At 44.9% G+C, this 16,899-nt stretch overlaps 1 protein-coding gene across 1 annotated transcript; it reads right to left on the reverse strand.

Annotated features, from left to right (window-relative positions):
- Positions 1–1,638: 1,638 nt before the first annotated feature.
- LOC133907684 (protein ROLLING AND ERECT LEAF 2) lies at positions 1,639–5,719 on the reverse strand. The gene is made up of 4 exons (XM_062349756.1): positions 4,377–5,719; positions 4,081–4,268; positions 2,851–3,074; positions 1,639–2,759 (listed from the first exon to the last, which is right to left on the reverse strand). Exons 1-4 carry the CDS (start codon positions 5,500–5,502, stop codon positions 1,961–1,963), a joined length of 2,337 nt encoding a protein of 778 aa, XP_062205740.1. The 5' UTR covers positions 5,503–5,719; the 3' UTR covers positions 1,639–1,960.
- Positions 5,720–16,899: the final 11,180 nt, after the last annotated feature.

Below are 16,899 nucleotides of genomic sequence, written 5' to 3' on the forward strand. Positions count from 1 at the left end.
AAACAAAAAATTATATATTATGCTATCGTAGCCTATCCGTCCCCACGTAAAGTCCGGCCTTTTAGTGGGGAAATACATAGTGCCACTCACTCCATGGCAGTAAGTAATAAAAGGATCAACAATACCAGCTGAGGCATGAGAGCTTATCTGGTCCACTCAGAGTTTGTTTAGCAGAGCTCTCAGAGCAGCTTTCTAGCTGAAATTAGGGAGCTCTGCTAAATAGTAGCTTTTAGCTTTTAGCTCTTTAAGTGGAATTCGTGAGAGTGATTTTTTAAATGAACTAGAAACTAAAGAGCTAAAAAAAGTAGCTTCCTCTTATTCACTTCTAATATAAAATCAATTCCTCCATATATTTTATTTTAGAGAATCACTTTCAATTACAGAATCACTTCCTCCGAAAAATCACTTTCCACAGAGAATTTAAATCGAAGAAAACTCTACCAAATAAGTTTTGAATAGAAGCTCCTGCACACAGCGTCTGTTACATGAACACAGCGAACCTATTTGGAAAGACCACCTACACTACATAGTAGAGCTCTCTTTTTATTTCGGGACACACCTAATTCACGGACTCACAGTACAACACGCGAACCACCCTGACAGTCTCCCATCTTTTTATTTTCGGAATCTTTTCCCTCCCCGTATTTCCTTTTTTGAAAAATTTTGAGAAAAAATTTGTAGGAAGTTTAGCTCAAAAAGTTCTGAGAAAGTTTTCAAATTTTTTTTACGTGAGCCCACGCTACATTCGTCCGCGACTTTGCTCCAAGGGTCACGCACGGAATACGATTTCTGGATTCTTCATCCAGCACGAGGTGTTTTGGACCCTTGCTCAGCCAGCCAGCCCGCCCCTACATCATTCCCAATCACCGAACAACTTGGACAGGGAAGGGGCCAAGCACACATGTTGGCGCCATGCCCTGTTTTTCTCCTCTTCTCCTCCATCCTGCCGTCAAATCCAGCAACGTGATATCATTCATGTCTTGGAGACGGACCGAATGAATTGCAACTACTTTTTCATGCTTGCCACGGAGACATCCACCAAAAGGAGCGGCTGGCTTTGCCCAACAACCGGGATAGGTCCAGGCGCCAGCCTTGCTTCGCTTGCTGTTCTTCACCTCACCCCCACGGAAACGCAAGTCGCCATGTTGTTGTAGAGGGCGAGCAATGGCCGGAAAGGGAGGCCATGTTGTGGCGGACAAAGAGTCGGTGATGCTGCGTTTGTCTTGCCCCTTGATCGCCTGCAAAGGCATGATAACTTGGCTGCATTAGCGCTAAAGACACCCAAAAGGCACGTGCAGATATTACATTAAATTTGAAGGTTTTCAGGCAGGGACATAAGTAAAAAAGGAGAAGAAACGAACGGTAGGATGTGTGGAAAGAGATGCGGGCAGAGATGATAGTTCTTGCACATCTGGACCATGATGAGCTGTCTTCTCGCACTAATGCAGCACGGCAACTACAACGACAGAGAACAAATGGTCCAAAAGGGATCAGGAATAAACCAACGCAAATGTCATCCCTCCAGACAAGCAGACAGGAGGAGATGCACAGGCAGCGCCCACCTTTCAGTATTAGAGTTCAGACTCCAGATGTTTAACCCACTGGAACAACCAACTCCAAACAGTTGAAATGTAGAAGTACATAAAAAAGTAGCAGTGCTCTTGTTAGATATAAGCACAAGCTCGATTCAACACTAGAGTGCAAGGTGACCAGAATGTCTGTACATTATATATCTCCCCTCGCACTCCCCAGAAAGGGCAAAACAAGACCAACAATTCTAGGCAAAATCATTATCTACAATCGAAATGATCCCAACACGGCAAAACATCCAGGGAGCCTTCACCTATATTTCATCACTAATTTTAGCTATATATATTGCATTTTCCCTATATAAACTACTGAATCATCCGAAAGAGAGAGGTAGCAAATGATTTCTTGGTAATTGTGATGGCCCCAGCTTCTACCGCACCGAACCAGCTCGCCTGCAGACGACATCAAGAGCTTCAACAACTGTTCCTGAGAAACCAGCTATGGCTTGGAACATTCCTGGCAGGCCTGTTTGTATGTTGTTCAGTGTCATTGATCTTGTGACCTCAACAGCCTTAGCATGCCTTGTCATCTCATCCTCCACCTTCCGGCGGCATAGGGCAATCTCAGACTTCTTCTCTGCAAGAGGATCACGGGCATCATAAGCGTGGCTTTCAATGCCATCACGCCCACTGCCAGGAAGGCCAAGGCCAACCATTGAGTAGGATTGGTAGTATTTTTTCTCAATGGACCTGAGTGAGTTGGTTTTCTTTTCTAGCTCCTTCGAATATGTTTCTGCCCGCTTCTTGATCTTCATCTCCTCTGCCTGCTTAGTGAAGATGACATGGACGACATTCACAAAGCTCTTGATAGCCTCTGAAGCCACGGCATCCGGAAGCCGGTCCAGTGCTTGCTTCCACTCGTCACAGAAGGTGGTCAGTTCGCGAGAGATCAGAGAGGCGTGGGCCTCTCGTGGGGCACTGCTGTCCACTTGGAAGAGCGTAAGCTTCAGCCAGCCATATAGAGCGCGGATGTAGTCACGTTGATACTTGATAAGGCGGTTGAAGTTTGAGTGCCATGCTGAAACAGCAGCCTCAAGATCACAGGTTGCAAGCCTGTGAAGGTCAGATGTTGATTCAGCCATGGAATTGTCCACCAGACCACGTACTTGCTGAACAATCTCATTCTGGATCTCATGGAAATGGTTCATTGACCTCCACATACCCAATAGCCTGTATGTTAATATTCAGAAACAGCTAATTACTCCTGAGAAGCACCACAAGATTTGGAATCAGGGATGTGGGAAATGGGAATAAAACTTACGCAAAACAAAGCTCAACAAGCTGAGGTGCAAGCTCATTGTCACGGACTCTGACAATGGCTGAGGATGTCGTAGTGGCAGCCTGTGAGGTAACTATAATCAGTGATTGCAGTTTGTTTATGGACGCTTTGGTCTTGTCCAGCTTGGCACTATCCTTCCCTCTATATTCCAGGCTCTGCAGAGTAGAAAGCTTTTTATCATGCTCAATCTTCACACTCTCTCTTGCCTGCAGCAGTTAAAATTAATATGTACCAACATATGTTAGAAGTTTGGCATAAATGCAAGAAGATTTAAACTTGAACAGGGCATTACCCCTCAAAAAAATTTATACTAAAGACAAACTGACAAAGATATGCCAAATCTAGCTTTGGCATTACGAGATATATTATGTCTGTTAAAGACAATTCCTCAAGGATCTAGACCTTCATACAATAAATAATCCCAAGAACAAGAGTTGTTTAGAAAAACATAGACCATAAAGGAAGAGAAGAGAATATGAAGGTGTGGTTGATGAGTAAATTGTCGTGTATCGTGCTTGCTACTTTTCCTGAATGTGGTGAAAAATATGATCAAAGCTCCAGTTGTTCCAAAGTAGGAAAGTGTATGACCGCTCTAAAGACACTTTATGCAACAGAATCAGATTCCTCTTCCACATTTGCTGAATATTAGGGAGATTGCTCAAAAATAGAATTGTTTTCAAGATACCAACTTCAAATATGGAGAAGTTTCACCTAATCAAATAGAAAATACAATCTCTAGTTATTTTCTTTTGTAAGATGCAGTTGTCTCACAAACCTAATCGAGCTGTTTGATAGCCCTACACTACCATGCTGAGTGCAACATCGTGTCATGGTCATGCTTTTTTTCCTCAAGAGAAAGGGTTGCATCTTATTCTAGAACCACATGTGCAATTCCATTGTTTTTATGCCTAACAATGGTGGATACTTGACACTAGAATGTGGCAGCTCGATAAGATTGCATAGCTCCAAGAGCTTGTGGACTGTCATGAATTATCTGCTACAATCCACTAGGTACTATAGTTGGATCATTTGAAGTGGAGCCAGGCTGAATAGTTTAAAGAATTCAAGATGCTTGACAACTAATGACCAAGACATCAGACAACTTTATCATAGCAAAACAAACATCTCAATTCCAGAGCTGTTCCGGTACTCAACTGTTAAGTACAACAGTCATAAATGTCCACAAAATCATCATCATAAGAACAAAATTACCTTGACCTCCTCATAGAGCTTCTTCTCCCAAGCCAAAAGCTGCTCCAACGTCGATCCATGGCTCTTCCCTTCAATTGACTCCATCTCCAGAGCATTGGTGTCCAACTTGTAGCGTACAGCCAATGGCGGCTTTGATGTCCAGGTTGATGACAATGCTGATAGAACGCTGTTGGAGTGGTACACCGTCTCTGTGGAAGAATGAATCATATTAAGCAAAACAGCTAAAGGATTGTGACCATTGGAATGACAAATCATCATATTTTCGTTTTTTAGGCACGATTTGTGCATTGCCATACTTTTTAGCTGCCGGAAGTTGCGGTCGAGCTGAGCACGGCTGGCCTCTAGGAGCTCCGAAACGCCATTGCCGGCTTCGGCAGCCTTGACGAAGTAGTCCTCTATGGCCGCCACGATCTCCGCGAGAGTTCGGTGGCGCACCACCATTCGCATCTCACCCGCCGCCGTGACCGTAGAGGATGAGTCCCCGGCCTCCGACCTCTCATCCCTCCTCAGCGGCAACGGTATGGCCGCGTACTCTGACAGCGCCGTCCCGCCGTACTCCGATCTAGCCACAAACCCGCATTCCGATCTGGCCGCGAACCCGCACTCCGATCTAGTCCCCATCTCCCCCTCCTCCTCCGATCTAGTCTCCGACGTGGTCGTGGACGCGTAGTGCTCCTCGTCGTCCTCCCATCCGCCGCAATGCATCCCCTCCCTTTCCTCCTCCTCCTCGCCGTCGTCGACCTCGTCTTCTTCTTTGAGGTGGTGGGGATGGTGGTGGTGGAGGTAGGCCCGGGTCTTCTCCTCCTCCTCGAGCTCACGGAGGCGGTTGGCCTCCTCGATGTCGGCCTTGCAGCGGTTAAAGAACTCGGAGTCCGGCGGCGATGGCGGGTAGAAGTTTTCCCAGTCCCACGCGGAGGAGGAGGACGGCGTTCCCACCACCGGCTGCTTGCGGAACGACGACTGCGCGGGGCTGGCCACGCTAGAGTCCGACAGGATGTGCGGCACCCTGAGCCGCCGCACGCGTGGAGCCCTCAGTGGCGCAGGCTGCGCCACCGCCGCCGGCTGCTGCGGCGGCGGCGGGTGCGGGTGCGGGTGCTGGGAGAGTGGCGTGGGGGGCGGGAGCGAGGATGATGCGGCGGTGGATGGCGCCGGCGTGGGGAGCGCGTGGGCGGCGCCGGGGGCGGGGGGCGGCGCGGCAGCGGAGAGGAGGACTGGGGCGGTGTGGTGCGAGACGGCGAGGGAAGGGTGGCCCTGCGCGAAGCAGGAGAGCGCGGCGGCGGTGACGCGGAGGGAGCGGAGGTAGTCGGCGTGCGCGGAGGCCAGCAGCTGCCGCGCCGCCACGGCGTCCTTCATGTGGCGGCGGCGCTCCTTGCAGCGCCGCACCGTGTCCTCCTGCTCAACCTTGGACGCCGTGCACCCCATCCCCGCACCAGATCGGCGAGCTCTCAACCTGCCCTGCTGCTTCGATCTCTCCCCCTTTCTCTCTCTCGGCTCAGCTCTAGTGACAGAGGAGTGAGGACTGTGCTTGAGTGAGCTGCCTGCCCATTGCCCCTTCGCTTCTACGCTGCTTTCTGCTTTGCGGCACGACGACGGACGACTAGCCGTGTAGGGTGGACCACACGGATCACTTGGTAGCACCACTCAGGCTGATTAAAAACTCAATTTTGTGTCCAAATCATGTGTCGCCTTATTCAACTACAGTATGTTTTTGACAAGCTAAGATAGAGGAGCATGGATAAGTGTCTTCGCGATTTCCAAAGTTACAGGGGCTTGCTTATGGATAAGTGTAATTTTTTTTAGCAATTTCCCTCGGCCAAACAAAAGGTTACCGAACGAAACATTGTTTAAGTACATTGTTTTTCACCATAGTCATTTGTTACTGAGGTCTCGTTTGGATGTGAAAAAGGTTTCAGATTCTAGTCATAATCAGTAGAATTTTTATCAAACGTTCTTTTTACAAGTGATTGGAATCCGAAGAGAAGTGTTTCCTTTTTATATGTTGCGAGGGAGAAAATATAATATGGTTTCTCCCTTTTTAAATCACTTCTTTCTTATTTACCACTGTTTTTCTATCTGGATGATCAAAATCAATCTAACTAGTCAAATGATTAAAAAAAGTAATTCGATTTACTATAAAACATTTTTAAGGAAAAATTAGAATTAAAATATTTTTAAAAGAACATGAAACTCTACCAAACACATCACAAGAACTTGTTTGTTTTAACCTATTTCTAGCTTCTATTTCTGTCAAGCCCACAAGTCAAAAACACAAATAAACGAGTTTGTTAAAAAGTGATTTTTGAAAAAATTAAAACCCGAAAATGATTAAAAACTAAGAAGTTAGCTGAGAGTAGTTTTTTTATAAAAAAAGTGGTGTACTGATAAGCCAAAAAATATTATAAAAGTTAATAGCTAAAACTAAAAAGTACCTTTTCAGTAAACCAAAAACATAATTTTTTTAAAAAAAACTAAGAAAAGCTCAAATAAACAGAGGATGAGATCAAAGGCGGAGGATACAAGCCCATACCAGATAGAATCATGAACGCCATTGGCATTGTCATTGCAGTATCATCTGTCGGGAAAATGACAGTATCCATGCGATGATGCGAGCGTCACTTGGAGCTTACGTATCACTTATCAGACCCGACCAACCAAAAGCCTGCCTTTGTTCGAAGTTGTAACCACACCGAAACGTGTCTTAGGTGTGTAAAAAACTGTTAACGAGAGCGAAAGCACGGGACAGGCCGAGGACGCCCCTACCGAAACCTGCAGCTTCTTGCTTTCTTTTGGATTGGTTGCAAATTTTATTCGGACTCGGAAGAGGATCTGGGACAATGCCGCTGCAACGGCGGGAGCTGCGGTCTGGACTGAGCAGTAGTACTGCAGTGGCCGCACTTCGAAGCACCATCTTGGTCGGCGCCTTTAATCACCGTGTCGGCGCCTTTTGCTGTAGTGTTCATTCATCTCGATGCGAGATTGGTAGGGCAACAATAATTCTAGATGCTTACGATTAGATGTAAAAAAAAGTGTGTTAAGTGCTTATATAAAATTTAATTTTCAATACAAATAAATAATACAGTACTTAAATATAATTAACTAACTCGTTAGTAATAAGCAAACCAAGGAATTGAGTAAAAAATGACTAAGCGCCTACCCAAACAGCAGTGCTTAAGTAAAAAAATGACTAACGGCTGTGATTTTTTAGAACATCTATTCCAACTTGTTCAATTCCAGATACAGTTTTTCTGTTTTTTCTTTGATTACATCTCTATTGTTGTTTTTAATTTTGTTTCTTTCATTTTGATTTGGTGAACCAGTTAGCCACGGCCTTGTGCACTATTATAAATTGGTCTTACGTGTCAATATATTTACTACAAATAAGTCGTTGTTTTGAATCAAAATCTTTCTCTTTGCCCTGTTACAATTTAACCAAAAATTATCAACTATTTGGTTCAAGCTAGGAACTGGGACGATAGAAGAGTAGATTGAGAGGACAATAGGATGGTGGACAAACATGAAAGAATGCATAAGAGACGGTCTAAATCATCATGGGGAGATTTTTCCTATTACTTAATTGCACTAGGTCGCCAGGATCAAGTTATCAGCTTCATAGTCATTTAGAGGTAAAAAAATATATCTTAACTGATATACGTTTCGTATTTTGAACTGTACATCACGAGAATTCATTGAAAATTTTGTTTTAGTTTTATCCAATATACTATATTATGCCATGAAATTTTTTAGCTTTCAACTATTGAGTAAAAAAATGACTAAGCACCTACCCAAGCAGCAGTGCTTAAGTAAGCAGGCCTAAGCACCCTGTGTCAAGGCATTTAAGAAGAAAAAATATCTCCTTCAAACATTCCATTATACATGCTCTTACAATGTCTCTGGAACTGTGAAAAGGCTATGCTTAGGCGTGTATTTAAAGCCAACGTTGACGACACTCAACTATCGATGATCGATCCATATCCATGCCTCCACTGTGGCCCTGCAATCTGTAGCCTTCTCACAATCACAAAATGGAGCCGATGAGTGACGTTCCTTAAACCACCATTTGTTCACTTGGTTGGTTAAACTCTTCTAAATTTAGTTTCTTACTATTAATAAAAGGCTGTGTGCACCGTCAGATCTAGAGGCAGGTAATCTTCTTCTATTATCTAAAAGAAATATGTACGTCGGCTTCTAATTTTATCATGGTATTTTTGCTAGAAACAAAAACAAGTTTCTAAAAGTAATACAGGCTTTAAGTTCAGAAAATGAGAGCTGAGTTGTAGTTAATTCACTGTCCAGTTTTTGCTTATATTTACACCAGATTAGACTTAAACTAATTTCGATCGTCAATCTGGTCAACAATTATCCTTTTGCTGGAATGCGGTTCCCAAAACTGGTACCGCTCTGGCTCGTGCTGGCGCCTCACCAGGTCTCCATACCCTACAAGCACGCCGCAAATTGGTACCGTGACACGCAACGTCAAAGCACGCGAGAAGCCGAGAACGCTCGTGGTAAAGACTAGAGAGGTAGGCCGGACCGCGCGCGCGAGGGTTGGGTTTGCCCTGCGCGCGGCCAGACAGCCCACGTGTGACGGTGCTGACGCGGGAACGAGATCCACAGAGTCAGATCATTTCCAATGTATTCTCTTTATGATCTAAAATTTCTTCGTGAAAAGATTTTTATATTTTTAGCGTTTTAACCTTTTTTTTCTTCACAATTCATTTAAAAAAAATTAAAGATAATTTTTTTTCAGAACGAAATTATCTTTCCTTTCCCTTTACAAATCATTTTGAATGAAAACGGTTAGAGATGAGAGAAAATAAAAAAATTAAAAAAATTAAAAAGAGAACCAAATAAAGAAAAATTAATTAGGATGGTCGTAGGCCTCCCTGACGTTGATACGGCGCCTCTAACTTCACGCATTTGTAGCAGTAAATCTGTATAGTATTTTGTCGAACATTAACCGCAGAAAACACTGATTGGTACTGTATCGACTAAAAATTCCTGTAGCTCAAGACTTATTGTACTGTGCGCCTACGAGGTTGTGGCCCCAACGTCAGAGGATCCGGTTCAGCTGGCGCAGTGGACTTTCCGCGCGTGTTTACGTGCCCAGCTGCTCGCCGTGCGCCCATGCCCCTCTTTCGCCACCGTTTAGTCCTTTCGCAACTTCCATCGGAGCGTAGAGTCTCGCGTGCCGTCCCCTATTCTTTATTTTCACTTTCTTTCAAAATAGAGAATGGCTTTTCCCTATCTTGGTAATCACAACTTTTGGTTCGTGTGTGTACCCATCCATGCATCTACCGTGCATCTGCTTTATGTGCTTGCTGCGCGTTATAAAGCGATGATGATATATAGTACTCCAAGAAAAAAAGGGCTGGACAGCGGGCAGATGAGACGGAAGCTACGTCGGTGATTTCGGGCTATCTGCCGTCGCGTGCTACCGAAAAATGCAGTAAGCTGGAGCCTGCAGATATGCTTCGTTCGTCGTAAAGTTTAGAGGGGAAAAACATCGAGGTTAACGCGGGACCTGTCGTGTGGCAACCGAGGGATAATTAGGTGTTTTCAGATTTAATTTAATTTATTTTTTAATATAATATGAACCAAAATGTATGCAAATAATCAATTCTAATTAGCTTTGACAAATTCTGACTAGATTTTCGAATAGGATTCTAACCTCTGACTAGATCTGACTATTTTTTGAGAAGAATTTCGATAAGATATCTAATATATAATAGATTATAGTGTATGTACATGTAGAAGCTCCTGTGATAGCAATACAACAAACAATGATATTGTAGATAAAGTAGATCGTGATGATGCATATGAAACAGATCATGAGCAGTCACGTCGAGTGCTTCTCGAAAACTTTATTCTCTCTATCCCGGTGCAGGATCACAAAAGTGACGGGTTCCGGAGAGCTGCTCTCCTGTTCGTTGATGCATGTTGGCGCAACATCTTCTTATACTAAAGTGCGTCGCAAAGACGAGCAGGCGTTGAGCCACGTAACCCAATAGACGATGGCCATCGGATCGCGATCATATGGTCACGTTCTCCCGTGTGTCCTCTCTCGTAGCTTCTGGAGTCTCTCACCGCGCCTTCGGTCCCAACCTCATCCTCCCCCTCGTCCTCCCCCTACCGCGACCTCTCCTCGTTGTCATCCTCCCTTGCCCCCGCCTCACCCTCCGCCTCGGCCTCCCCCCGACCGCGGCTGCTTCGAGGATGTCACCGCCGCTCGGTCCCCTACCGGCTCCCCCCAAAGACCGCCGCCACCTCCAAGCGCGCCACTTCCTCCTCAGCGCTCCGCCGCCGCCAAGCTGCCCTCACAGATCGACACCCCAGGTCGCTGCCCGCTGCTCCGTCCTCTCCTGCTCTGACTCCTCCTCCTCCACCCCTCACCTATCCTACGCCCCTCCCCCGCGCGCTGCCCTCGGCCTCCTCTCCCAGCCCAGCGTCGGCAGATCCGCGCGACGGCGAATCGCGTCGCAACCGCTCCTCCTCCTTTGTCCCTCCCCCCCTCCCCCGCACACCACCCCCAGGCTCCTCTCTCGCTCTAGCCTCGGTAGCTTCGGTGCTAGCAGATCCGCGCGATGGCGAATCGAACGCAATTTGGGGTGGGGGTTTTCCAGGGTCGGATTGGATTGTACCAGTGGATCCCAGATGTGGAGCGATAGCTCCTAGATGTGCAGCGGTAGCGGCAGCCGCTCCAGAGGTGTGCAGCATAGGCGGTTCGAGAAGGAGGATCGCCTGCACCTCAAGAAGCCGAGGCCACCAAGAAGCGCATGGTACAGGTGTGTGCAACCCCTTGATCCTGTTCGACCCCTCTTCAATCTTCCCATTATGAAAATGGTAGCTAAACCTTGTTCAGTATTAGCTCTCAACTGCTCTAATATACAAAGCATGCACTGATCGATAAATTTTCTCTGCTTTGGTCTCTGGTCCCCTGCAGGACATGGGGATCAGATAATCAGAGATGGCTGAATCTTTTGTCCTTAGCACCGGCGCAAGAATCCCATCAGTGGGCCTCGGCACTTCACAAGCAGAACCTGGTGTTGTCGGAAAGACTATTTATGCTGCTGTCAATGTCACTGAAGTAGAATATGCAGAGCTACCCCTGCAAGAACATATTTAAGCCCTAACTGTTTTTTTTGGTTGATTGACCCACCTAAGCATATTACGATCGTAATCGCTGGTGATATCTTACTATTGGAGAAACAACCCAACGATTGGATTCCGGTTTTTTCTATAGATCCTTAGAGGCCGGCCTATGCTAGTTCATCGGCTCCTCTGCTCACGATACAAGGGTGTCGTCTGCTACACTTGCTTCCCTAATCAATAGTGATGATGAAGATGGTGGATCCAACAGCGTCACAAATCGATGCTCAATGAGAGCAGTGCATCTTGTTGTATCCAAGCGCAGCAAGTACAAGAAGATGCTTGTGCGGGATATGGGTTCGGTGGTATCCTGTATGTTCTCTCCATCTACATGGTGAACCCTCAAGCTTAGTATCTGGTTGCTCAGGAGGCAGATCTTCATACTAGTCAGCTAGTTTTGATCCAGAATCGAAGCATCATGATCCTTCAGAAGGATATGAGTATTGTATTTGATATTTTCAGTGAAGATATGGACATATTTAGTGCCGAAATAACTGACCAAAATGAGACTCGATCGATCTGTAGCTCCTCGCTCGGCCGCCGTGGAATTTCCAAGGCCACAAAATTAGCCTCTAGCTAGCTAGAAGTCCTGGTCGTAGTAGTCCATCAAGTTGGGGCAGGACTAATCCGCGCGCGCGTCAGGAGCGTTTAACGCAACTTTTCCGACACGCAAACAACAAAGCGCGGAAGCTGACGCTTGGCACGCGCGCTCACGTACACAGGGGTGGACGACGTGGCAGTACCGTGAATACAAGCAAGATGCCATTAAAACGACGTGCACGATTCGGTCGGCCGGGCACGCCGCGCGTCGGACGTCCCACCCGTCCGGCTCATCGCGCGTCGGCCCAGGTGGAAGCGTGGAGACTAAGCGCGCGTCTGGCACACGTTAGTTTAGCGTCTGGCGTGAGAAAAAAGTTTGGAGGAGAAAAAAAGTTTGGAGCAAAAGTTTTGAGGAAAAATTTTGGAGCAAAAGTTTTAAGAAAATGTTTGGCTCAAAACTTTTGAATTTTTTTTAGCAAAAGTTTGGAGCGAAAGTTTTAAGAAAATAATTTGAGGAAAAGTTTTGGCGCTCAAAAAGTTTGGCTCAAAAGAGGCCCAGCCAGCCGATGGTACGGCCCGGAAGCGGGCGCGCGCGAGGCAGGAGCTGAGGCCAGGTGGGTTGCCCGACCGAGCCGACATGAAACCGTGCGCGAGCGGATCGGACAGCCGCTGTCCGCGAGAAAATGGAATTTCGATCAGCTTGGCTTGGCGTCAGGTTCAACGATCCAAGTTTACTGTCGCTTAAAATAATACTGAACGCCTATGGTTAACGGTCGATTCAGAAACCGGTCAGTGTCAGTTAGACTGGAGCCGCACTTTTGACTCTTAATTTGACCTGATCGCTAGCTTGGCCTCGTGCATTTTCCTGTTCCAGCTTTTCGCCTTTGACGCCTAGGACTTTATCTACAGATGCCAGGAGAAGATGCATATCATTCAGGGAGATGACGGTGTTGAAACTTGGACTCGTAGGTAGACTGTGGAGTCCTAGTACCGTTGATTCCATCGCTTGGCGTTGTTTGGCCGGTAAGACCATGTTTAAGGTTTCACTTTAAGGTCTGGATTCTTGTCGTGAATGAATTTTTATTTCCCTCACAGTTCTTATCATGAATAAATTTTTAAGGTCATTCTCTTTAGAACGGAATTATCTCATTTTACTTCACTATTCCTTAAAAAAAAATTGTTGAAGATAAGAGAAAATAAAAAAAATAGGAACAGAGAAAAAAAATAAAAAAAACGAAATGAAATAAATATAATTAGAGATCGTCCAAAATAGGTATACAGGCAGTACCTATATATGTCTTGTAAATAACTAAGGACAGACCTGGAAAATTTTGAAACATTGAGTCGACTCTGAAGTTGATTTGTTTGAACGACAGCTCCGATTAATCACTGTACACACCCGCTGTGGTACGGCAGATCGAGGAAGCCGCAAGGAATTTCGAATTTATGAAAGTAACTAATCACGGTTGAGACAGAATGCGCATGGTAGTATATCGATCTTAGCAGTAGCAAATGTGCAATGCATATATGCAGCGACGGATATAAGATCATCTTCAATCATTTTCTTTTTATTTTGTTATCTTTTCAATTTTCTTTCCCGTTTCTATTTCCTTTATTTTCTTTTATCTCTAACAGCTTTATTTTGAGGGGAATCGTGAAGAGAAATAAGAGAGAATCTCGTTCTGAAGAAAATGCTTTTGAGAATCACTTCGTAACAGGAACCGTGAAGGGAAACCGTTAGAGCGCTGAAGAGAATGAAAATTCTTGCACGATGAGAATCTAATCCCTGAAGGGAAGCTCTTGGGGTTGGTCTAAGACTGGCCCAAGAGATTCTCTTCAGGGGTAATATTCCCGTCGTAAAGGATTTTTGTTTCCTTCAGCGCTCCAACGGTTTTCCTTCACGACGGGATTCTCAGGGTCATTCCCTTTAGGACGGGATTCTCTCTCCTTTCACTTCGCGATTCCTCTCGAAAGGAATCTGTTGGAGATGAGAGAAAATAAAAGAAATGAGAACGGTGAAAGGAATCAGGAAGGAAATAAAATAAAGAGAATATAATTAAAGATGATCTAAGATGAACTCCTAAGGAGCTATCTTCTTCTTTCTCTCTAAGCCCACTTATTCCTTCTCCTCTTATTCTTCTTCTTAATAGAGCACTAGCGTCCTCTTTCTCTTCTTCTTAATAGAGCACCAGCGGGTAGCGAGCCTAAGCACCCTGAGCCCCTGCTGGATTCGCCGTTGCATGTATGTAGCTCGATCGGAGACTCGGAGCTAGTCGTTGCTTCACTACATAGGTTAGATTGTAGCTAGTGTGTACGTATACAACATGCAAAATGATCAAACCCAGTAAAGCATCGTAATTTTTTAAGCCACAAAGTAGACAATTATATTAAAAAAGAGAGCAAGATAACAAATATGTACAAAATTACAAGCCAAAGTAACAAGAAAAGAAAGAACTATAACACCATGAAGGAGTGGAGACTCGTCGGAGCAACAAAGCTAAAACGAAAAACCACTAATTACCACGACAGACGTTTCCACCGTAGCCGGTTGGCTAAACAACATGATGCATGGATACACACCATCCACACGCTACAAACAATGGAGTCTGTCGCAAGTCATCGCTGTCAAGATCATCGTAGTAGTGACCAAGCAGCTCCGACTTCACCACAGCAGACTTCAACCTTTGCCTCGAAACCGCATCAACCATGAGCATGGTCCCCATCGAAAGAGGCCGCTATGTGCCATTGTTGCCAAGCTTGATTGCACCCCCACAACGTAACAGCTATGACTCCACCATAACATGCTCGCTCACCATGAAACCATCATGGAGCACAATTTCAAGAGACAAAAGTCTCGTTGAAGCGTCCCCTTCAGAATACCATCAAGCGGTCACCAGGTCCTAAACAACATAGGGGAGAAACTCGCCGCCAGTTGCAATAGACGCCTCACTCAACTCCCCGCTATGGGGACCACAAACCCAAAGTCATCGGTCCAACACCCCTCGCCAGACGGAAGTTCTGACTTCACTAGAAGATTTCATCGTTGCTGCCAATTTGAGCAACACCGGCGGACATCCAACACAGTACAGTAAACTCTAAGGGAAACGTCTCCAAGGAGAACACGACATCGAAGACATCGTTGTTTCCCGATCCGACAAGCCAAATCTGTGTTTTCACCCGGAAAAACCCACCAAAGGTTAGGAGAAACATGGGCACCTAGACAATGCTTTCAAGGAGGGAAACGACGCCCAAGGACATCATCATTGTCGGCACTGGCAGAAGGCCGAGCAGGCTTTCACTCGAAGCTCCTGCATTGCCCCATTGCACGTGTTGTACCGAACATCACCAATAGGTTGAGCCACACCCGCAAAGCTACGTTGCCACACAGCAACCACGCCCACCATGCACCCGCCGGCCACGACCACCCAAATCTTGAAGGGGTCGAGACTTATCAAACCAACCCTTCTTACCACCAAGGCACAGACGGAGCAGGGCCAAGCAACAACACAAACAACATCAACAACCCTTACGCGTGTTGTGTCGGCTCTCTCCACCGACCCTCGATGACCCAGTGCAAGGTCGCCCATGACACATCTGGGCTCATTCTGACGCGCAATGTATAGGGTGCAAGGGCAAGGTCACCCATGACGCATCCGACGGAAGCACCCGATCAAAAACACCATTGCCCGGTGAGATCCGACCGTCTCCGGATGTGACGCCGCCAGATCCTAACTACCCCAGGCACGACAATGCGGAGTCTAGTCGCCCTCAAAACGTCATTAGGGAGAGGCCAGTGGTACCAAACACTGAAGGTAGTCTCGCCGCCACCGTCCTTGTAGCTACGCGAACTTTCGGCGACATGCTTGGGCAGTGATGAAGCGGGGGGTTTAGGGAGAGGGGTCACAACGCGGGGGAGTGGCAGCCACCCGAGTCACCATAAGCATAGCATCGCAAATTCATGGTTGTTGTTCGTACAATATATATACGAAAAGAAGCAAAGATTCTCTGGGAGAAAGAGATTCAGTGATTCACATCAAAAGCGAACATGGAAAAATTAATGCTTAGCACGATTTGTTGGTGTTGCTTACTCAAGTTGAGGAAAAGGGCCTTTTCGCAAATGGAATCGAGTTAACTAGTCGGTGACCTATATAAATAGTGTAGCTAGTCTCGTTATAATATTTGTTATGATAAAATTTGATTAAAAATTAGTCTCTTTAGTTTTTTTATAAGATTAGTGTTATTTAGTTACAAAATGCATAACATTAGAAAAAGAGTTAAAAATTATGCTAGTGAGGAGAAAATTATTTATGCTCAAAATTTGTGCCAAATCGTATATATGTATTGATTCGATTCATATATATTTTGATCGATTGGTAAAATCGTGCATCAAATGTAGTTAAACTAACCAAAATCAGAATATATTTATCTTACCTACGCGTTATGCCTTGACTGCTGGCTGCTTGATGCAACGACATTGAGCTACACAGTGATTCTTAACTTAGTAAGAATTTTGAATTTTCTTATTTTTTATTATAAATTTTAGCTATTGATTAAATGTATTTTACATTAACTCTTTATTTAGGTATTTAATTTTTATAATAATTTTTTTAGACTATATTTGATATATATCTTCCTTTTTTCTATTCTAACCCTAATTTTAATTATTATTAATTTTATTATATTTTAATTTTTTATTTAGATATTTTATTTTCCAAATCATATGGAAATTGAATTGGTAATATTTCATAATTTTTAATTCTAAATTTAGCTATTTATTAATCATATTTAATATGGATTATTTGGTTTCCTCTAGACCATTACATGTTCATAACAATGAGTATTTTAGATTTTTTTTCTTTTCTTCAATTAATATGGTAATTTTATGACTTTAAGAGCGAATATGATACTTATTTTTTCCCTAAATATTAAGATAATATATATTTTTTAAACCACAAGTATGATAGTTTCTTCCTGGAGATCAAGCATCTCTTTGAGTAACTACTAACACAAAGCTCGCACAGAGCAGCGCTTTCTCGACAAACCACTCATGATCGAGCGAGCGAGCGAACAAGCCAGGAAGTATCCGAGCAAGTTGCCCAGTTGCAAGATGGTGCCATCTCTGTCCATGGGCCA

This window comes from Phragmites australis, chromosome 24 (genome assembly GCF_958298935.1).
Source record: "Phragmites australis chromosome 24, lpPhrAust1.1, whole genome shotgun sequence".
NCBI classification, from domain to species: Eukaryota; Viridiplantae; Streptophyta; class Magnoliopsida; order Poales; family Poaceae; genus Phragmites; species Phragmites australis.

Coding starts and splice junctions, on each gene's coding strand:
- LOC133907684 (XM_062349756.1), bottom strand. CDS start 5,502: ATGGGGTGCACGGCGTCCAAGGTTGAGCAGGAGGACACGGTGCGGCGC. Junction 4,269..4,376: donor CAACTTCCGGCAGCTAAAAA/GTATGGCAATGC, acceptor ATTCTTCCACAG/AGACGGTGTACCACTCCAAC. Junction 2,760..2,850: donor CTTGTTGAGCTTTGTTTTGC/GTAAGTTTTATT, acceptor ATTAACATACAG/GCTATTGGGTATGTGGAGGT.